General features: G+C 44.6%; 1 protein-coding gene across 1 annotated transcript; it reads right to left on the bottom strand.

Moving 5' to 3' along the window:
* Positions 1–2,920: 2,920 nt before the first annotated feature.
* Positions 2,921–22,146, bottom strand: LOC115463490 (oocyte zinc finger protein XlCOF6-like). Its single transcript, XM_030194082.1, has 3 exons — positions 22,057–22,146; positions 19,497–19,623; positions 2,921–5,880 (listed from the first exon to the last, which is right to left on the bottom strand). Exons 1-3 carry the CDS (start codon positions 22,081–22,083, stop codon positions 3,461–3,463), a joined length of 2,574 nt encoding a protein of 857 aa, XP_030049942.1. The 5' UTR covers positions 22,084–22,146; the 3' UTR covers positions 2,921–3,460.
* Positions 22,147–23,272: the final 1,126 nt, after the last annotated feature.

Here is a 23,272-nt window from a genome sequence, read left to right as displayed (position 1 = left end):
TGAGGCCTGCGTTGACTGCTAGCACTGACTGAAATGTGCCAGTGGCGAGAAAGGCGAGGGAGGCAATGACCTTAAGGTGGACAACACTGGATTATTCCTGCATGTCCTGGCCTGGAGGAGGGATTGTAGCTGCTGACAGAGGTGCTGTATGGTAGCCCTATCAAAGTGGTGCTTAGTAATGTACTTCTGGTCAGTGAGGTCCAGGAACCGGGTCCTGGGTCTAAATACTCTCTGATAGGGGTATCTCCTCCTCATAGATTTGCCCTAGACTGTCAGACCTGGATTGGCCACTGTTGGAAACAGGATGCTGGGCTTGATGGACCTTTGGTCTGTCCCAGTGTGGCAATACTTATGTAACAAAGCATCACCCACAATAGCATTCAGTACATCCATGGTTAATGTGCCAATGTCCCACCACTACAGGTGCAACCCACAAACCCCAGAATTACCACACTGTGCACACCTCTACCTAATGAGACACTAAACCACCAGCACACAGCACTCACTCTCCCCCCACCAGCACACAGCACTCACTCTCCCCCCACCAGCACACAACACAGAAACCAGCACCAGCAGAGGAGAAGCCTAATGGTTAGTGCAGCAGGCTTTGATCATGGCAACCTGGGTACAATTCCCACTGCAGCTCCTTGTGACTTTGGGCAAGCCACTTAACCTAGCAGTAACATAACACTGAGAGACTGGGATTGGACAGACGCAGAGGCACAATACAAGCAGGTATGGAAGTACAAAGGGAGCTGTGAGTGTTTGGTGGGGCCTGAGAGCAAGGGATGGGTTGGCTGGGGGGGATCTAGATTGCGTGGGCAAGGAGTGCAGGAGTTGAGGTAAAGAGGAGGCTCAGCAAGAAATGTGAAGGAGAAAGGTTTCAAACTGGGGCAGACAAACAAAGCTAAAAGAAAAAGATATTCAGCAACTCTCCATTCTCCTTCAGAGCACAACCAAATCCATCTCTCCACTCTCCAAATCAGCAAAAGCACAAATGGGTCCAAAGACAGGTTGTGGCTTGAATTATTCACTTTTAGAGCAAGTCAAAGTTGATACGTTTTCAATTCTGCCGCAAAATAACTCCCCGCTATCCGTGACAAATGTCCATCACTTAACACCACCCATGACCCACCCCTATGGAGCTTTGCAAGTCTGCGTGCTTTAAAAATGAGCCCCTTAGTCTGATGAACTGAATGATTGGCAAATTCTCTTTGAGATCTGATATGATAACTTTCAAACTGAAGAAACTAATTATGATCTTTGTTTTTTCTAGGAATGCTAGTATCAAAACCTAAACTACTACTACTACTTTGTAGCGCTCTAGAAATGTTAAATAGTAGTAGTAGTAGTACTTAACATTTCTAAAGCGCTACTAGGGTTACGCAGCGCTGTACAGTTTAACAAAGAAGGACAGTCCCTGCTCAAAGGAGCTTACAATCTAAAGGACAACATGTGCAGACAGTCAAATTGGGGCAGTCTAGATTTCCTGGATAGAGGTGAAATGGTTAGGTGCCGAAGGTGACATTGAAGAGATGGGCTTTGAGCAAGGATTTAAAGATGGGCAGGGAGGGGGCTTGGCGTATGGGCTCAGGAAGTTTGTTCCAAGCATAGGGAGAGACAAGGCAGAAAGGGCGGAGCCTGGAGTTGGCGATGGTGGAGAAGGGGACAGAGAGGAGGGATTTGTCCTGTGAGCGGAGGTTTCGGGTAAGAGCGTACAGGGAGATAAGGGTAGAGAGGTAATGAGGGGCTGCAGATTGAGTGCATTTGTAGGTTAGTAGTAGAAGCTTGAACTGTCTGCGGTACCTGATCGGAAGCCAGTGAAGTGACAATAATAAACCTATCTAAAAGTGGAACTGACACTGCATTATAATTCAATTTGAATTTTAAAGTATTATTTTGGCTATACAACCATTGTAAAAAATGCATTAAAAGATGGGAACCACATGCCTATAACATAAAAATATTATCAATTTCCATAATAAAATAGTTGCAAAAAAGGTTACTGAGATATTTCTTCTCAAAGTTCACTATATCAAAAATGGCTAAGTCTGGTGTATGATAGTTGCCCATAGCAGTACCTTTTCATTCACTGAATTTATAAAAAAATTATTAAAGTGATTTTAACCAACTCAATAATGAAACCTCTTGGTATAAGGACTAGGTAGGCTCTACTCCTAAGAACATCCTGAATGAGATCAGTGACAGAATCCTGAGAAATGTTATGTGTATAAAGACTCTATATCAAAAGTAAGGCCTAAAATGTCATGACCAATAATGTGTCTTCCAAAACTGAATCATATGTGATGAATCCTTAATATGTGATGGAATGAGAGAGAGAAACGGATGTAGAAAATCATCGGTGACAATAGATAATGGTTCCAGCATCAAATCAATGGTGGCCACAAGGGGTCCACCAGGAGGGCTAGTTAACGATTTGTGGATTTTACATAGAACCAAATAGCTGGAGTAACAGGATGGTCAACTTTCAAAAGACCAAACTCTTTTGGAATGAGGAATCCAGTATCTCTACCCAAATAAACACATTTGATCAATTTCCTTTTTCAGATCATTGGTAGGGTTATGATCAAGGGTCTGTAAAAAAAGTCTTATCTAATAATTGATGTCAATAAAGTGATCTTCTTTATCCAAAATGACATTTCAATTACAGCTCCAATTGGCATATAAGTTCTTTATTTCCCCTGTTTATTAAGCAGCGCGCTAATGCCTACAGGCTTGGTAAACGGTGGGGGGGGGGAGGGGGTATATTTCTTATATTTGTTACATTGAACCTTTAATACATTTATACTTTTAATCACTTAAGGGCTCTTTTATTAAAGCTTAGTACAAGCTTAACGCTCACATGCTAAGCTTTAGTGAAAGGACCCCTTAGTGTACAAAATTTGATAAAAGTTTTTTGTATAATAAATCTACTTTTTCTACTCCCTTTTTGCAGTGTGGACTTAAAAAACATCCATCTGCTAAAAATGTCCAAATCCTGATTTTGGAAAGTCAAAGTTTGGAAGTTTCACATTGCAGTTCATCCAAATACAAAGGGGGCATGTTGTGGGAGTGTTTGGGGTGGGACTAAGGAGGGCCCAAAAGTAGGACCTCCAGCAGGGATTTCTGAATGGGAAGAAAAGTCCATCTCTAAAAAGAGGGATGTTTTTATCTAGACCTGTTTCAGTCATGTCCAAGTTACAAACAGTTGCTCATTGAGCAGCCGACCACTGTTGCTCTTCTGAGGTTTTTATTGTCAAAAGAGCTTTTACCAAACTCAATACAAACAGTTTCACTCCTGTGTGAATTCTCTGATGCACTGTTAAGTTTGCCTTCAGACGGAAACTTATACCACACTCACAACAGGTAAATGGTTTCACTCCAGTGTGGATTCTCTAGTCCATGGTGAGAAATGATTTGTGCATGAAGTTTTTTCCACACTCAGTGCATGTAAACGCTTTCACTTTTGAAATCCTGTATGTCTTTTCTGGTGAATGGTGAGGAGTACCTTCTGACAGAAGCTTTTACCACACTCAATACATGTAAATGGTTTTACTCCTGTATGGATTCTCCAATGCATGGCAAGCGCTCCCTGTTGACGAAAGCATTTACCACACTCAGAACACTGAAATGGTTTCTCACCAGTGTGAATTCTTTGATGCTTTGTGAGGTGTGATTTCTGAATGAAGCTTTTTCCACAATCAGTACATGTAAACAACTTCACTCCTGAATGAATGTTCTGGTGCGCTGCAAGGTATGCCTTATTACTAAAGCGTTTACCACAATCAGAACATGTAAATGGTTTCCCTTCTTTGTGGATTCTCTGATGATTTATGAGGGATGCTATCAGACTGAATCTTTTACCACATTCAGTACAAGTAAATGGTTTTGTGTGGATTCTCTGGTGCTTTCTGAGATCTTGCTTCAGGGAGAAGCTTTTACTACACTCACCACATGAAAATGGTTTCTCTCCAGTGTGGATTCTCCAATGCATAGTAAGCGTTCCTTTCTGACCGAAGCATTTACCACACTCAGTACACATAAATGGTTTCTCTCCAGTGTGGATTCTCTGGTGCTTTATAAGGTCTCCTTTTTGCCTAAAGCTTTTATTACACCCACTACATATAAATGGTTTTACTCCGGAATGGATTCTTTGGTGAATGTTGAGGGCACCTTTGTGAATAAAGCTTTTACCACACTCTAGACATAGAAATGGTTTCACTCTAGAATGGATTTTCTGGTGCATTATAAAATTTGTTTTGTAATAAAAGCTTTTCCCACATTCAGCACATATAAATGACTTCACTCCTGAATGAATTTTTTGGTGCACTAGAAGGTATGCCTTACTACTGAAGCATTTACCACATTCAGTACATGTAAATTGCTTCCCTTCTGTGTGAATTATCTGATGGTTTTTTTTCACTCCTATGTGGATTTTCTGGTGTTTTCTGAGGGATGCCATAAAACTGAACTTTTTACCACACTCGGTGCATAGAAATAGCTTCTCTCTGGTGTGGATTCTCCAGTGCGTAGTGAGTGTACCCTTCTCACTGAAACATTTACCGCACTCACTGCATGTAAATGGTTTCTCTCCAGTGTGAATTCTCTGGTGCTTTGTTAGGTCTCCTTTTCGCCTAAAGCTTTTACTACACCTACTACATATAAATTGTTTTACTCCAGAATGAATTCTTTGGTGCATGTTTAGCGCATCTTTGTGAATGAAGCTTTTATTACACTCCATACATGGATATAGTTTCAACCCAGAATGAATTTTTTGGTGCCTGTTAAGATTACCTTTGTGACTGAAGCTTTTACCACATTCAGTACATGAAAATGGTTTCTCACCTGTGTGGATTCTCTGATGTGCTGAGAATTCTGGTTTCCGAAGGAATCTTTTACCACACTCAGTACATGAAAATGGTTTCACTCCTGTGTGAATTTTCTGGTGTTTTGTGAGGTCTCCCTTCTGACTAAAACATTTACCACATTCACTACATGTAAATCGTTTCACCCCTGAAAGGATTCTATGGTGTACAGTGCGTTTTACTTTCCTACAGATGCGGTTTTCAAAAGTAGAAGAGGGATATATTCTTTCATCTTTCTGAATTTTCTGATACTTTGAGAGATTTTCAGATTCAGTAGAAGTGACTGATTCCACACCAGTTTGAAATGTTTTATGTTCTATGAATGATTTTCTGTAACTGAAACTTTTCTTATCTTCTGTACCTGAAACTGGTCTCTCTCCTAGTTGGAATTTTGCATTGCTGATGAAGTCTTCTTCCTGGTTGTGATAACCATGATATGAAGATATTCTCTCATCAGAGATATTTTTCTGATATTTTGTAATATTTACTTTATTAATAAAGCCTTTCCCATATTCTGTATTTCTACACTGTCTTGTCTCTTTATTATTTTTCTGATGTTGCATTAACTCTTTCTTCTTAATGATAGGTTTTTCACACTCAGAACATGGAAACTGTGTCGCTTTTATGCATGCTATCTGTTGTCCCTGTAGTTCTCCCTTTTGTCCGAAGTCTGTACATTTAGTTAGTCTCTCTTCACCGTCAGCTTCTTGCCCTGATTTCAGAGTTACACGATCACTGAGGAATATCTCACAAATGTCACATAAACATGTTTGATGTCTTGTCTGGTTTCTCTGCTTTTCCTTTGTATGTGTAATATTACTGGTACTGGGCTCACACAGAACTGAACTGTTTGGTGAATATTTTTCTTTATTTTGATTTTTGACCTTTTTGTCCCAATTAGAAAAGGAAGAAGTTTCTTCCTTGTCTCTTTCTGATAAACTTTTTTCCCCTTCAGGCTTCTCACTGAGCTTCTTGTGATGTGGTTCTGTATCACTGTTTCTGGAATAATCTTTTTCTAAAGGAGAACAAAAAATGAACAGTTAGAATTAGTGTAGGAGAACAGTTTAACTAGTTCAGTAATATAATACCCCTTTCTAAATCTGCCACCCCCCTCTCTGTTGGAAATAAATTTCCAAGCTAATCACTGCAAGAGATGCAGATAGAATATAATTATGATTACATTCAAGTTAATATTTAAAAAACCCCTTTCAGTCTTTCCACAGAGGCATAAGAAAAGCCATGATGTGGCAGGACAAGCTCTGCCGAGTCCAGCATCCTGTCACAGTGGCCGGGGTAGGTCACAAGTGCCCAGCATGAAAGGATTCTGCTGCATTTAAAAGTACATTGTTCCACAACACCCTGAAGAAGCAGTAAGCGAAACGCTGGCCACCATTGGTGGGGTGCAGTGTGGGTTTTTTTTTTAACTATGACTCAGATACGTTTCAATATTTTATGGAAAAAAAAAACCATACACAAATGAATACTAAAAACTAATAAAAAATTGATGTAATAATTTTCTAAGGGTTTTTTTTAGCCAGTGAGGTTATTTGCCCTGTCTAATCCTGTAGCAATCACTGTGCTCAGGTTGGGGTTCTGAGGCTTTTCCCCTATCGTTTTTGTATATGTTAAAAGTATCTGAAAAAATACATGATTGTTTTTATAACATAGTAACATAGTAAGTGACGGCAGATAAAGACCTGTACAGTCCATCCAGTCTGCCCAACAAGAGAAACTCATTTTACATGGTATGTGTTACTTTATATGTATACCGGAGTTTGATTTCTCCCTGCCTTTCTCTGGGCACAGACCGTAAAAGTCTGCCCAGCACTGTTCCTTTTTACTAAAAGTTCTGAAGCTAACGTCGAAGCCCCTTAAAATTTACACTCCAGCCCATCCCTATCCAGTCACAATCAGGGCGTGGACTGTAGAAATCTGCCCAGCACTGGTTTTGCTTCCCAATTACTGGCGTTGCCACCCAATCTCCGCTAAGATTCCGTGGATCCATTCCTTCTAAACAGAATTCCTTTGTGTTTATCCCACGTTTTGTTCTATTTCTTGTTTAGTGATGTGTTCTTTTGGAATTCAATGTGTGCTTCACAGCCTGTTTTTTATTGTAGTCACTGATTGATAAAACACTTATGTGGGGCTTTTTATTTCCATCCTCTGCTCCTTCAGCAGTCCAAGTTCCAGATCAGGCTTTTGACTTAGCCTTGGGCTTTGTTGGTTCAGGGACTTGGTCATTCTTTGAAAATCCTTCTCTCACACAGCTGTCAATAGCCTCTATGAGAAAGACAATTTCTATTCTGGATCCCATTCCTTCATCATGGACTGAAATTCCTATCCATGGTTTACTATCTCAAGTTCTTTAACAGCATTTGAGTGGACCATTTTGGACTCCTTATTTCTATTTTTTTTTTCTTTTTCTTCACTCTGATGACTTCTCTATTTAAATATTGTATTTGTTTTACCACTGGATTGGCGTTCGTCTTTTCAGTCTATTGTAAGCCACTTTGAGCCTGCATCCTGTGGGGAAAGGTGGGGTATAAATGCGATAAATAAATAAATAAATACTGCTTGCTTCTCTTTTGTCCAGGTTTTTTCCATTTGGAAGACAGCTGTAGTGAAACCTATCTTGAAGAAACAATCTCCTGACCCCTCAGTAGTTAGTAACTATCATCTTGTTTCACCACTGCCTTTTCTTTCCAAAATCACTGAGAAAGTGGTATTTCACCAACTCAGTACTGGTTCTATATTCAAATAATTCAAGAATTCTATTTGAACATTACCCATTCATACAATTAATTTCACTTCTTCTTTCCTCCCTAATCCTATCTAGCCCTAATTGAAGCCATATTTATTCATCTTTACTTCTTTATTTACAAAATTATGATTTAATCTTACTACTACCACTTAACATTTCTAGAGCGCTACTAGGGTTATGCAGCGCTGTACAGTTTAACAAAAAGGACAGTCCCTGCTCAAAAGAGCTTACGATCTAATGGGCGAAATGTCAAGTGTCAAGTGGGGGCAGCCTAGATTTCCTGAATAGAGGTATGGTGGTTAGGTGCTGAAGGTGACATTGAAGAGGTGGGCTTTGAGCAAGGCTTTGAAGATGGGCAGGGAGGGGGCTTGGCGTATGGGCTCAGGGAGTTTATTCCAGGCATGGGGTGAGGCGAGGCAGAAGGAGCGGAGCCTGGAGTTGGCGGTGGTGGTGAAGGGTACTGAAAGGAGGGATTTGTCTTGAGAGCGGAGGTTACGGGTAGGGATGTAAGGGGAGATGAGGGTAAAGAGGTAAGGAGGGGCTGCAGATCGAGTGCATTTGTAGGTTAATAGGAGAAGCTTGAACTGTATGCGGTACCTGATCGGAAGCCAGTGAAGTGACTTGAGGAGAGGAGTGATTTTAGTATATCGGTCCAGGCGGAAGATAAGACGTGCAGCAGAGTTCTGAATGGACTGAAGGGGGGATAGATAGCAAAGTGGGAGGCCAATGAGGAGTAGGTTGCAGTAGTCAAGGCGAGAGGTAATGAGTTTGGGTGCTGTGCTCAGAGAGGAAAGGGCGGATTTTGCTAATGTTATAGAGGAAGAAGCGACAGGTCTTGGCAATCTGCTGGATATGCGCAGAGAAGGAGAGGGAGGAGTCGAAGATGACTCCAAGGTTGCGGGCGGATGAGATAGAGAGTGGAGGGAGAGGAGAAGTGGGTTTGGGAGGGAAGACAATAAGCTCGGTCTTGGCCATGTTCAGTTTCAAGTGGCGGTTGGACATCCAGGCAGCAATGTCGGATAAGCAGGCCGATACTTTGGTCTCGGTTTCTGCAGTGATGTCTGGTGTGGAGAGATAAAGCTGGGTGTCGTCAGCATAAAGATGGTATTGGAAACCATGAGAGGAGATTAGGGAGCCCAGGGAAGAGGTGTAGATTGAAAAAAGAAGGGGTCCAAGGACAGATCCTTGAGGAACTCCAACAGAGAGCGGGATGGGGGTGGAGGAAGAACCATGAGAATGTACTCTGAAGGTACGGTGGGAGAGATAAGAGGAGAACCAGGAGAGGACAGAGCCCTGGAACCCAAATGAGGACAGTGTGGCGAGATAGAGAATCTTCTTTTCTATCCATATTACCCTTAAGAACAGTTGCATCCAGGTTAATTCACATATGTTATATTTGGTTTACAAAGCCAATGTTATAGCATTATTTATTGTACTTTATAATGTTTATATAATTTTTAATATTATCATTCATTTAATTGTTTGTTATGTAAACTGCATTGAACCTCAGTCACTCTCGGGCTAATGTGGGGTAAAAATGCCATAAATAAATAAATAACAAAACAAGCGGAAGAAATCCAGAAGGACCAGACTGAAACCACAGATGGTAAGAGTACCAAAAAAGTTTATTGGGACCCTACACGGTGCGTGTTTCGGCCAAAAAGGCCTTCTTCAGGGGTCTTCAAATTGACATAAACGGATATTCCTCCAAAGGTTCTCATGAGATGAGACGATTTGAAGATGGAGATCTTGAATTTCCAGTGGTCCTGGTTCGGTGGTGAGGAGGGTACCCAATGCAAGAGCGTTGGTTCCACGAGTAGTCAGGTTTCTCTTGCTGAGACTCTGTAGATGGTGAGTCTCTTGATGGCTGGTGATCTCTGGGATAGCCAGGGCACTGCTGTGATGGTGAGAGGGTTCCTTTCCTCAGCCTTGGTGAAATAATCCCATATCATAGGAGATAGCCCAGCATAATACTGCCAGGCTGATATCATCCACAAGTTGCTCTTCTTCTGTTTGCCTGCAAGGTTCTCATCCTTATTCTCCACTGATGGACCAAGATGCCTCCAACTGAGATCACGTTCCCTGAGCCAGATGACCGAGGTATTGCACTCCCCATGCATACAGGCTGGCCTCTGTCGTCACTATCTCCCAACAAAGAACTGGAAAGGGGACGCCTTTGGCTAGGTTCCTCTCTGACAACCACCACTGCATGCTTCAGTTGGATGCCACCATCCATGGGAGCCAAACAGTGTAGTCCTTGGAGACTGGAAACCAACGGCTGAGCAGCGATTGATGAAGTGGGCACATGTGACCCTTTGCCCACGGCACCACTTCCATCGCCACTGTCATAGACCCCAACACCTGGGCATAGTCCCAAGTCTGAGGCCTGCTCTAATGCAGAAGAACCTGCACCTCTCCCATCTGCACCTGACAAGGAAGATCTTGACCTGCCTCATGTTGAAGAGCACCCCCAGATTCTCCAACAATTGAGAGAGAACCAATCTGCTCCTCTCAAAATTGATCACCCAGCCCAACGACTAAAGATGGACCACTGTAGCTGTTACAGACTTGGTGGAGGAGTGGCCTAGTGGTTAGGGTGGTGGACTTTGGTCCTGAGGAACTGAGTTCGATTCCCGGCACAGGCAGCTCCTTGTGACTCTGGGCAAGTCACTTAACCCTCCATTGCCCGCCGCATTGAGCCTGCCATGAGTGGGAAACCACGGGGTACAAATGTAACAAAACAAAAAAAAGCTTCATCTCTGGCTGTCTTCAAATCTAAGCTAAAAGCCCACCTTTTTGATGCTGCTTTTAACTCCTAACCCTTATTCACTTGTTCAGAACCCTTACTTTATCATCCTCAATTTAATATTCCCTTATCTCTTGTTTGTCCTGTTTGTCTGTCCTAATTAGATTGTAAGCTCTGTGGAGCAGGGACTGTCTCTTCATGTTCAAATGTACAGCGCTGCATACGTCTAGTAGCGCTTTAGAAATGATAAGTAGTAGTAGTAGTCGGCAAAGGACAAGGCCCAAATGAGTAAATTGTCGAGGAACGGATGAACTCATATCCCCTGATGTCGCAGGTAGGCCACGACCACCACCATAACCTTGGAAAATGTCCACAGAGGTGTGACAAAACCAAAGGGAATTGCCTTGAACTAAAAGTGGCAGCCCAACACTGCAAACCTCAGAAACCATTGGTGAAGAAGTCAAATGGGGATTTGAAAGTATGCCTCCTTGAGGTTCAGCGCCACCAAAAATTCCCCCAGTTACACCGAAACTATCACAGATCGCAAGATCTCCATGCGAAAGTACAAAACTCTCAGGCACTTATTCAGACTCTTGAGGTCTAACTTTGGATGAAAGGTACCCACCTTTTTGGGAACTACAAAGTAAATCAAGTACCTTTTCTGTCTCCACTTCTTGCAAGGGACCAGAACCACTGCATCCAGGGTGAGCAAGGACTTCACGGTTGCCTGAACTGCCAATGCTTTGTCACCCCTTTGACAGAGAGACTCCAAGAACAGCAGTGCGATTGGGCGGAAAATATCTAGTTTGTAGCCTTCCCTGAGAATATCCAAGACCCACTGGTCTGATATAATGGAGACACACTCCTCCACAAAGCCTTGAAGATGATCCCCCCACCGGAAGTGGGGAGGCATGGGCCTGCCTCGTCTCATTGGGTAGTACTGGATGCCCCCACGGTCCTCCATAACTGGTGAGCAGACATCCTGTCCAAACGAAAGGAAGACGGCATAGCCTGAAACCACAACCACTGCCCACACTGTTGGCAACCTGGTCTGTAGCGCCTGTGTTCCCAAAATCTAGACCAGGGGACCTCAGAGTCACATGAGCAGAAATTCTCACTTTGTCCTCGGAACTCTCCCACCTCCTTGACCAGGTTACTCAGATCCTCCCCAAAGAGGCATTTGTCCCTGAAAGGGAGTTCCACCAGCTGATACTTGGCAGCATTTGCAGCCCAATTCGCAACCACAGTTGCCTCCGAGCCATAACTGCCAAGGACATACCCCAAGCCAAGGCCCGGAGTATATCGTAGATCCTGTCCACTAACAGGCTTATTTTCGAAAGAGAAGGACGCCCATCTTTCGACACAAATCAGAAGATAGGCGTCCTTCTCACAGGGTCGCCCAAATCGGCATAATCGAAAGCCGATTTTGGGTGTCCCCAACTGCTTTCCATTGCGGGGAGAACCAAAGTTCACAGAGGCGTATCGGAGGCGTAGCGAAGGCGGGACTTTGGCGTGCTTAACACTTGGACGTCCTCGACCCATAATGGAAATAAAAGGGCGTCCCTGACGAGCACTTGGACGCCTTTACCTGGTCCTGTTTTTCTTACGACCGTGCCACAAAAAGGTGCCCGAACTGACCAGATGACCACCGGAGAGAATCCGGGATCACTTCCCCTTACTCCCCCAGTGGTCACTAACCCCCTTCCACCCTCAAAAAAACTCTGTAAAAATATTTTGTGCCAGCCTCAAATGTCATACCCAGCTCCCTGACAGCAGTATGCAGGTCCCTGGAGCAGTTTTAGTGGGTGCAGTGTACTTCAGGCAGGCAGACCCAGGCCCCCCCCCCCCCCCCCACCCCCACCTGTTACACTTGTGGTGCTAAGTGTTGAGCCCTTCAACCACCCCACAAAACCCACATGTAGGTGCCCCCCTTCACCCATAAGGGCTATGGTAGTGGTGTACAGTGGTGGGTAGTGGGTTTTTTTGGGGCGGTTGGGGGGCTCAGCACACAAGGTAAGGGAGCTATGTGCCCTAGGTTGCCCGGTTGGTGTCCTGGCATGTCAGGAGGACCAGTGCACTACAAATGCTGGCTCCTCCCACGACCAAAGGGCTTGCGTTTGGTCGTTTCTGAGATGGGCGTCCTTAGTTTCCATTATTGCCATAAATCAGAAACGACCAAGTCTAGAGACAACCATCTCTAAGAACGACCTAAATTTCATGATTTGGACATCCCCGACTGTATTATCGAAACGAAAGATGGACGTCCATCTTGTTTCGATATTACGGGTTTCCCCGCCCCTCCACCAGGATGTTTTGCGTGGACGTCCTCAGCAAAACTTGGGCATCCCCTTCGATTATGCCCCTCGTAAGCCAGCCTTGCCTCCAACTGGACAGAATGGAGCTTTTCCTGCACCGATTGCTGGTGCCATTTCAAGCATGCTCATGCTACAAAGGAGCTGCAGATGGTCGTCTGGAGAGCCAGGAAGGCCACCTCAAAAGACTGCTTTAGAGCATGCTCAATTTTCCTGATCTGTAGTGGAGGAGTAGCCTAGTGGTTAGTGCAGTGGATTTTGATCCTGCTGAACTGAGTTCGATTCTCACTGCAGCTCCTTGTGACTCTGGGCAAGTCACTAAACCCTCCATTGCCCCTGGTACAAAATAAATTACCTGAATATATATAAACCGCTTTGAATGTAGTTGCAAAAAAATCAGAAAGGCGGTATATCAAGTCCCATTTCCCTTTCCCCTAAAGAAATACCTCCTTCCACTGGAATGGTGGTCTTCTTCGTGACCACTGTCATCAACAAGTCCACACATTACTACTACTACTACTTAACACTTCTAAAGCGCTACTAGGGTTACGCAGCGCTGTACAATTTAACAAAGAAGGACAGTCCCTGCTCAAAGGAGCTTACAATCTGCCCAAACCTCCCTCTTGTTCTCTTCATTTGAATAACTGACCACAGATTAAGACTATAAATTAAGAGATGTGTCAAGGGTCAGTGGAAGCTATGAAGAGTGGGTGGGACAGACTGAACTAGGCCCTGCTGCGTTTTGTATAGGCTGTCTGTGAATGTACTAGGCTGTAGCAGTTAAGTTTAAGCTTCTAGCTGAAAGTTTTAAGTTTAACTATGGAGAAAAGTTTTACACTATTTAAACCAGTTAATAAATAAAGTTTGTTTTTTTATACACACACAAAAAAATTAAAAAGAACCTCCAAGAAGCCACATTCTGCATGCAGTATAACACCTTTGTTTTCTGGCCATTTCATTTTTCTAATCACGTTGGTCTCAGTCTCTGGTTCCTGCTTTCCTCTATCTTCTCTTAATTCTTTTTCCAGGGTCTCTACTACATCTGGCATTTCTTTTGTCCCCTCCTGTCTTCCTCACCTTCTCTCCCACATCCATCTTGGACGCTGATTTGCCTCTCAGCTTGCTTCCACTAATTTTCTCCTTATATATTCTCTATAATTTCACTCCTCTCCTTAAAATTCACTCTTCAATCTCCCTCTTTTTACTGCATCTACCTACCGCTTTTCATCTTTCCCTCATCCCAGCCCCCTTTCCCCATCTTTCTTTCCTTTCCCAACCTTCCAGAAACTTCTCACTCCCCCATGTCTAACATCTCTCCCCCTCACTCTCCTCCATCTAGCATCTTCCCTATCTTGTACCCTCTCTCCCTCTGTTCAGTGTTCCCCCACAGGGTCGGTCAGACTTCAGTGCATTTCCAAGACCTGACAGTCCTACCCCCACTGACACGAACTTCTGAAGTATGCCTTCAGAGGAGACGGATCAGCAGCGTGTTTGAAGAATGCCAGAATCTAAACAGCCCCAGACATACTCTTTCTTTCATAGAGTGGGGGTTAGGAGATGGGGCCTGCAGTTGCGGAAGAAGGTCAGAAGCAGGGGCGTAGCCAGACACCCAATTTTGGGTGGGCCAGAGCCTAAAGTGGGTGGGCATAAAAATCCCATCCGGCATCTCTCCCTCCACTCCCCCCCCCCCCCAGGCGACCAATAATTTCTCAATTCCACCCTCCCCTCCTTCCCTTCATACTTTTTCAAACCTTCAGTGCTTCACTGTCAGCAATCAGTGACTCATACCTGCTGCTCTCACCAGTCCAGAGCATTCCCTCTGACCTGGTACCACTATTGTGGAAACAGGAAGTTACATCAAAGGGAAGGCTCTGAACTGGCACGAGCTGCGGGTATGAGTCGCTGTTTGCGAAACATTGAAAAATTGAAAAGGTACAGAGAGGTTGGGGAGGTTGAGTTGACAGATGCCAAAATGCCTTTGGAGGAGGGGAGGGAGAGATGCTGGGAGTCTTCTGCTGACAAGGCTTGAGGCTCGCCAGCCACATCAGAGTTGTGCCACTTATGGGTGGGCCTGTATACAGCACGACTGTATACAAAATCATTCACGCAGATGCCCCACTCTATATGTTAAACCTAGTGGACTTACCGCCCAGAAATGCCAAAAGATCAGCCCGCAAATTCCTCAATCTGAACTTTCCCAGCTGTAAAGGAATGAAATACAAACAGGCTTATGCTACTACCTTTGCGTACAAAAGCACACAGTCTTGGAACGCACTACCCATGGCCCTGAAAACCATGACCAATCTAACCAGCTTTCGCAAAGCTCTGAAAACACATCTCTTCAACAAAGCCTACAAAAGTCACCCTCAATGAAACAAATCATTCCCTAAACTACCCAAGTACACCAAAAAACACCTCTCACACGACCTTACCTAACACCTTCCATCTAAATCTTCTTTCACCGCTGGTTGTGATCAACTGTTTTTTAAATCATGTAACGACGTTATCATATCTATACTCTGTAAGCCACATTGAGCCTGCAAAAAGGTGGGAAAATGTGGGGTACAAATACAATAAATAAATAAATAAATCTTAGCACATCCCACTAACCAATCACACATGCTTATGTCACCCGACTACTAGAAACTTCTCTCCCACCATACCTTTGTCTCAAATTTCATTCCCCTTCCTGCAGCACCTATCCTCTCACCACTCGGTTGACTGCCAGATCATGGTCCCAATTTTAGCACTCAGGATGCAGGGGCCACACCCCAACTCAATCTGAAGGCTCTGGCCCTCTCGGCATAGATATTGAAAGGCTAACGCTGGCCCCCTTCCAAAATGCTCTGGAGCTTACAAACAAAGCAGCCAGATACCTACGATGTACTCCTTCAACTGGAAAAGGTTACAAACCTGGTGATCAGCAGCCCGACTGATCCCTTTCTCATGCGATCCCAAAAGGCTAAGCATCCCAGACCCCACGCACATTCTTTCTCTCTGAATTTCAGATTACATCACCCTCTGTTATGGAAAAGCAGGCCTTTTCCTAGTTGACAAAGTTAGTTGCACCAGCTCAGAGCCATGGCCACCACACTGACCAACCTCCAAACATCTCCCCTGGAGGACATCTGCCGGGTAACCACTTGGTCCTCAGTCCACATCTTCACCAAGCACTACTGCTTGGTCACCTGCTGCAGGCCAAGACTTAATTTGGCTGTACAGTCCTTCAGACAATACTCACCCCTCTTACAACTGGTTCAGACAACTTCGTGGCTCCTGCCACGAAGGACTCTAGTGTGTATTCGTTATGCTTTTCCTGAAGTTTATGTTAATAATTATGATAACGTGTTTAAGTTTACACTACATACCAAAATTATAAATACTCCCGCACACAAGTAAAACCAAAGGATCAACCAAACAAACATGCCTGTGTGTTTATCAATGCTCAAAATTGCAAAATATTATGAAATGAGGGTAGGCGACCTCATAGCCCTGCCAACCAGAAACTCAACCAGAACATCACGAACATACTTAAATCTTCACCACCCTAGCTGCAAAGGACTCAAGTACAAATCAATTTATGGATCCAGCTTCAGGAGCGGAGGAGTAACCTAGTGGTTAGTGCAGTGGACTTTGATCCTAGGGAACTGAGTTTGATTCTCACTGCAGCTCCTCGTTACTTTGGGCAAGTCACTTAACCCTCCATTGCCGCTGGTACTAAATAAGTACCTGAATATATGTAAACCACTTTGAATGTAGTTGCAAAACAAAAATCTCAGAAAGACGGTATATCAGGTCCCATTTCCCTTTCCCCCTCTGGAGTGCACTACCAAAAGCCGTTAAAACAACATACGACCACCTCAACTTCCGGAAATCACTAAAGACCAACCTGTTCGAAAAGGCATACCCTACTGACCCAACTTAAATGCCTGAACCAAGCAACACAAAGAAACCAAAACTTGTAATGAACACTATATAACTCCTCTTCTCTACGATTCCCCTAATGTGTCTGTAACACATTTATGTCATTGACAATAACATCACTCTGTATTTGTTTCATCACCGGAGGTGGCTAACGCCTCACGGTAATATGTAAGTCACATTGAGCCTGCAAATTGGTGGGAAAATGTGGGGTACAAATGTAACAAATAATAAAACATGAGTCTTCAGTCTAAATATGTTGCTCATTTAAATAAGGCCAAGCATAGATCTAATTTTCAAGTTCATAGTGCAAAAATGTCCATAAATCAAATATATGTTCAATAACTCACAATCCTTCTAAACAAGCACTTATCTGAAATTATTGTGAAATCTCTATGATGGAGCATTAACTCTGCAGTTCCATCACCCAACTCCATGGTGAGTTTCATTGCCTGCTTCGGAGGATGGAAACCAGATAAAGGTTTGGACATTTTTATTGAAGGATTGTGAGTTATTGAACATACATTTATGAGCACTTTATGGAAACAATGTTGCAGCACAAAGCAGCCTTGGGATCTGTTTTTCTCGGTCAAACAGTATCTCGCATCCTACCACAGCTCCACATCAGGCTATTAAAGGGGGCCCATATTCACTCCAAGGTCTACACAAATCACCCCTTTATACCCTTCAGCTTTGGAGTCACCTTTATATTGGTGACGCATTCTGATTGTCCATGGAGAAAGCAACTTATTAACCTGTAACAAAACTATTCAAGGTTGGTAAAACACGTGCAGACTGTGAAATATTGCAGGAAGACCTTAGGAAATTGGAAGGCCGGGTGTCCAAAAGGCAGATGAAATTGAATGTGGACAAATGCAAGGTGATGCACATTGGAAAGAATAATCCGAATCACAGTTACCTGATGCTAGGGTCCACCTTGGGGGTCAGAGCTCAAGAAAAAGATCTGGGTGTCGTTGTAGATAATATGCTGAAATCTTCTGTTCAATGTGCAGCGGCGGCAGCCAAAAAAAAGCAAACAGGATGCTAGGAATTATTAGGAAAGGGATGGTGAATAAGATCTCTCTATATAAAAGGCAACACCAACGTTCTATGAAGCCTCCAGCCGGAAGTGTGAAGGGGGAGAGATATCTGGCTTCCCCATGAGTGTCTGCCCTGCCCTCTCTGTAACACAAACAGTCAGTGAAGGAAAACAGCAGAGCAGGAAATCAAATCGCTGGCTCTGTAACAGTGAAGGACTCAGAGTGGGGAGGGGAGAGAGGCCAGAGGGCAGGGCACACACACTCCCACATGCACACAGAAGAAAACATTGCTAGCCCCCGTTTCATTTGCATCAGAAACGGGGCTTTTTTACTAGTCGAAAATACAATAATGCCTTTGTATAATGCGTCCGTACCTTGAGTATTTGCGTTCAGTTCTGGTCGCCGTATCTCAAAAAAGATATAGCAGAATTAGAAAAGGTTCCAAGAAGAATGACTAAAATGATAAAGGGGATGGAATTCCTCTCGTATGAGGAAAGGCTAAAGAGGTTAGGGCTCTTCAGCTTGAAAAAGAGGCGGATGAGGGGAGATATGATTGAGGTCTACAAAATCCTGAGTGGTGTAGAACGAGTAGAAGTAAATCGATTTTTTACTCGTTCCAAAAGTACAAAGACCAGGGGACACTCGAAGAAGTTACATAGAAATACTTTTAAAACAAACAGGAGGAAATATTTTTTCACTCAACGAATAGTTAAACTCTGGAACTCTTTGTAAGAGGAGGTGGTGATAGTGGTTAGCACATTTGGGTTTAAAAAAAGGTTTGGACAAACTCATGGAGGAAAAATCCATAGTCTGCTATTGAGACAGACATGGGAAGCAACTGCTTGCTCTGGGATTTGTAGTACGGAGTGTTGCCACGATTTGGGTTTTTGCCAGGCACTTGTGACCTGGCTTGGACACTGTTTGGAAAACAGAATACTGGGCTAGATGGACCCTTGGTCTGACCCAGTATGGCTACTCTTATGTTCTTATGTTAAAATGAACCAACCATCCATGATCCTCTGTTGGATTAATTTGCCAAGGCTACCTTAGGACTCTCTTAAGCAGGAAGTGAGAAAGCTACAGGTAGGGGCTCCTGGCTCATTACACGATGTCTACATTGTATGACTGATTTATGGTGCTGTCTGTGGAGAATCATTATTACAAATAACTAACTTTGCTTTTTTAAATTTTCTATCAACTTCTCTCACATTCTCAGAGATAGAATATCGCTGAATTGCTCATTCATTCTGTTTCCTGCTGAATTGCTACCGACATCAGCCATGGGATTTGCCATAACTAAGAAAGGGATAGGTTTGTTTGGCTGTTTAATCAAAAAGTTTCAATATGATTGAAGATAGCTTCTTAATTTTCCCCCTCCCAAAGTGGCTCCACCATGTCTAATCCCATAGATAATGCTGCTACTGAAACCGAATGGCCTCATTTCAGCCCACCCCCCACGGTCATTCTGTTCATTTACAGAAACACAAATTGAAAATGCCCTCATTTGTCACATTTGTCATTAGTTTTAAATCAAATGCACAGCACTAGTGCCAGTGGCATGAGCTGATCAGAAGCACCATACTTCTGATTACATTTAAAGGCTGTTTCCATGTATACTGTTGCTACAAAATCCTGATTATTTGTGCTCCCTTCCACCTGGCTTTCAGCCCTGCTCGAGAACTGGAAGTGGATTTGTCCCTGATTTAAAGATAACACTGCCATCCTCAGATAGAGAATAGAGCTGAGACAGGCTGTGATCATACTTGGAGATTTCTGGACTAAAAAAGGTACAGGAAAATGGCTCAAATTAATGAAATCAGCTTCTGTGTCTGCCAAAAATGCAGTCCTTACCTAGTGAGATCAGGGTCTCAAAATTCTCCTTCATCACCTCCCTGCAAAGCTCCTTCTGACCTTCATCCAAATACTCCCACTGCTCCTGGGAGAAATAGACAGCGATATCCTCAAACGTCACTGGCAACTGAAACACAAACCAGAAAAAACAGTCAGTGACAGGTGGAGGAGCTCAGAATGTATTAGAGTTCAGCTGACTTTATTCTCCTAATATTATATCATTTAAAATAGGATTCCAGGACCCCACTTTCCCAGAAATTTCCAGATTTGTTTCCCCTTATGTGGCCCAATACTCTGATTCCTCTGTATACTTCAAGGTTTGCAAATCTAATTATGAACTTAGGCACCCACATACCAGCTCTAAGGCTGTCACAGGTTCTCATGCCTACCCTGTTAGGCTAGCATTCGATAAAGTAAAGTACAGTAGGTGCCTGTATTCCTTTATAGAACAACAGATATTATGGAATTATCCTCATAATGTGCCTGTCAGTCCCTCAAAGCTTTAAGAGGACTGAGGGTCACAAGCATTAGAATCTGAGCCAGCCCTTGATCCCCTGTACCTTTAAGAGGCTGATCTGAATGAGAAGCACCGCTGCTCTTAGGAAAGATACCGTACTGTCTCTAAAAATCCCCAGGCTATTATTAGAAACACTGGGTTTTCTGAAGTCTAGGGTGGCTATTAATAGAGGCATCATTTCGCTCCTCCACCCCGTCCCCCACAATAACCCCATTTCTGTCCTCCACCCTGCTTCCTGCTGTAACTGGCATTTCTCTCCACCACCCTCCGCCTCCTCCTCCTCCTCCCCCCATCCCCAAGATTTCTCTTCTTGCCTTGTCTTGAGGTTATGGTGCTGGGTGAGGGGCCTTGAGCATCTGAACATGTGAAGATCTTAAAGGCTCTTCATTAGACCAGCAGCAGAACCTCAAGTAAGAAGAGAGATCTGGTTGTCTTGGGTGGGGTGGAAGAGGATTATTGGGGAAATCATAATTTGGTTTTAAAACCAAATTTTCGGGGGAGTTTGGGTCCTGAAACAGGGGGGAGGTGGATGATTATTGAGGGTGGGCAATTATTAGGGAGAATACGGTATATTAAATTCCGAAGCCAGCAAAGGTTTTCTTTTGACTTTTGGCAGGTATTTACTTCCTCCCTTCCCCCCCCCCCCCCCCCCCCCCCCCCAAGCAGTTTGCAGGATGAACTATTTGCCTACATTTGGGCAGAGGGCAGAGCTGCCTATTTATCCAATCCCAAGAGGGAGATTTTAGGCCAGTCCTAGATTTCAGGCAGCCCCGTCTTGGTGCAACATGAAAACTATAGCATTGATTTCAATAGTATGCAAGTTCAAAACCTTCTGGAGTTGGGTAACCTGGACCCTGATGCTCAGAAGCAAATGTGGCCACTGGAGGCCATTAGCACCGAAATAGTGCCTGCATTTGCAAGCGCAGAATGCTCAGAGCCCACGAATACATGAACCAACGAACTAGCCGGTTCTCAGCACAATGAGCATGCAAATGTTTCCTGACTCCTGAGGTCATTCCCTAATCCTCCCCAATGCTCAGCGGCCAGTGCACCAAATAAGGGTGCTCTTCCCACTGTAAACCCTATGCCAGCTCGGAGTGTCAGGAGAAGCTCAGCCCCTATCCGAGATGTTAGCCATCTGGTCACGCGCTCTAAGTGGCCCGAGAAAAATAAACAGCGGACAGAACCAGCTTCTTTTATGAGGTCCGAAGTCTGGGGAAAGAACAGAGGGAGGGAAGGAATATGACTGTAAAGAGATCACATGGAGCAAAAACTGAGAGTGTCATAGAGCAAGAAATGGATTGAGCAGTGCCAGGCTCATTTCGTCTTCTGCTTGTGTATCAGTGGCTGCCTGGCATTGCCTGGCACTGCATCCCCTGCTGCCCACCTCCTGCCAGTCTCCTACCTGCTGAGCACAAAGCCCTGCAGCCATTCTCCTGGCCTGGCTCCCTCTTTGCTGGCTCAGGAGCAGCAGCCCTGTGAAGGGAGGGGAACCAGGAAGAAGAACTTTCTTTTTCGTCTGCTTGCTCCATGCACCATGTGTGTATCAGAGGCTGCCTGGCATTGCCTAACACTGAATCCCCTGCTGCCCACCTCCTGCCAGTCTCCTACCTGCTGAGCACAAAGCCCTGCAGCCATTCTCCTGCCCTTCTCCACAGCACCATTTCCAGCCCTGACTCAGGAGCAGCAGCCCTGTGAAGGGAGGGGAACCAGGAAGAAGAACTTTCTTTTTCGTCTGCTTGCTCCATGCACCATGTGTGTATCAGAGGTTGCATGACATTGCTTGGCACTGCATCCCCTGCTGCCCACCTCCTGCCAGTCTCCTACCTGCTCAGCACAAAGCCCTGCAGCCATTCTCCTGCCCTTCTCCACAGCACCATTTCCAGCCCTGACTCAGGAGCAGCAGCCCTGTGAAGGGAGGGGAACCAGGAAGAAGAACTTTCTTTTTCGTCTGCTTGCTCCATGCACCATGTGTGTATCAGAGGTTGCCTGACATTGCCTGGCACTGCATCCCCTGCTGCCCACCTCCTGCCAGTCTCCTACCTGCTGAGCACAAAGCCCTGCAGCCATTCTCCTGCCCTGGCTCCCTCTTTGCTGGCTCAGTGCAGCCCAGCTTCTCTCCTAATGGTTTCAGCCTTCAGACAGAGAAAAAGGGACATGGGCAAACAAGAGGGCAGGGCAAAGTCTAAGTCTGGGAAGTTGAAACAGATCAGAGAAAAGAGAAGCATAGGAGAGGGAAGAAGGAGGGAGGGTGGGGGACAGCCACTTCTGACTGCTGTCATCTACTGGTCACTCCCAGCACTGACACCAGAGTAGCTGATAACAGTATATACTATTCCAGACTCAAATCTATTAATCTTTATTACAGGAGAATTTGTACACCGGTCACCCTCTGGACCGTTACAGTTGGTCCAGAGGGCAGCAATGAAATTAGTAAGCAGTCTTGAATGCAAAAATTATAGGGCCAGGCTTATGAACCTCAACATGTATACGCTGGGAGAGAGGAAACATGATAGAAACTTTTAAATATCTCAAGGTCATTTATGTACAGGAAGAGAGCCTTTTCCAAATGAAGGAGAGCTCTGGAATGAGGGGGCATACGACAAAGTTAAGAGGGAATAGGCTTAGGAGTAACCTAAGGAAGTATTATTTCACAGAAAGGGTGGTGGAGGTGTGGAATGGCCTCCCGGTGGAGGTGGTGGAGTCGAGGACTGTTCCAGAATTTTAAAAGGCATGGGATAAGCATGTGGGATCGCTTAGGAACAGGAAGAATTAGGGGTTACAGAGGATGGGCAGACTGGATGGGTCATATGGCCTTTATCTGCCGTCATGTTTCTATGTTTATATTACCAAAGTGTTGTCTTGAACGATAACGATGAAAAGAGAAATAACGCTTTGATGTCACCTTGTCTCCTGTCTGTATGAAGTGATGTCAATCTAAGTTTTCCCTTCTCTGCGCAGCCGTCATCCCCATTCACTCAAAACAAAGCAAGCAAACCTATGAGCTGCTGCATCCACCTTGGCCATGGGTGTAGATTGGGGGGGGCGAGGGGGGGCGAGGGGGGGCATTGCCCCCCCAAACGAGTCGCACCGGCGAACTGGCGGGGCTTAATTGTGTCTTCCCCGCCGGCGCTGCCTCGGTCTCTGACTCCCTGCAGCATTTTTGTCCGTCGCCATCAGCGCTGCCATTCATTCTCACAGGCAGCCTCGTTCCCGCTCCCCTTTGCCGCGTCCTCCGGCTCTCTCTGATGCACTTCCT

The sequence above is a fragment of the Microcaecilia unicolor genome, chromosome 1, assembly GCF_901765095.1.
Source record: "Microcaecilia unicolor chromosome 1, aMicUni1.1, whole genome shotgun sequence".
Classification (NCBI taxonomy): domain Eukaryota; kingdom Metazoa; phylum Chordata; class Amphibia; order Gymnophiona; family Siphonopidae; genus Microcaecilia; species Microcaecilia unicolor.
This window is presented reverse-complemented; position numbering and strand designations above follow the sequence as displayed.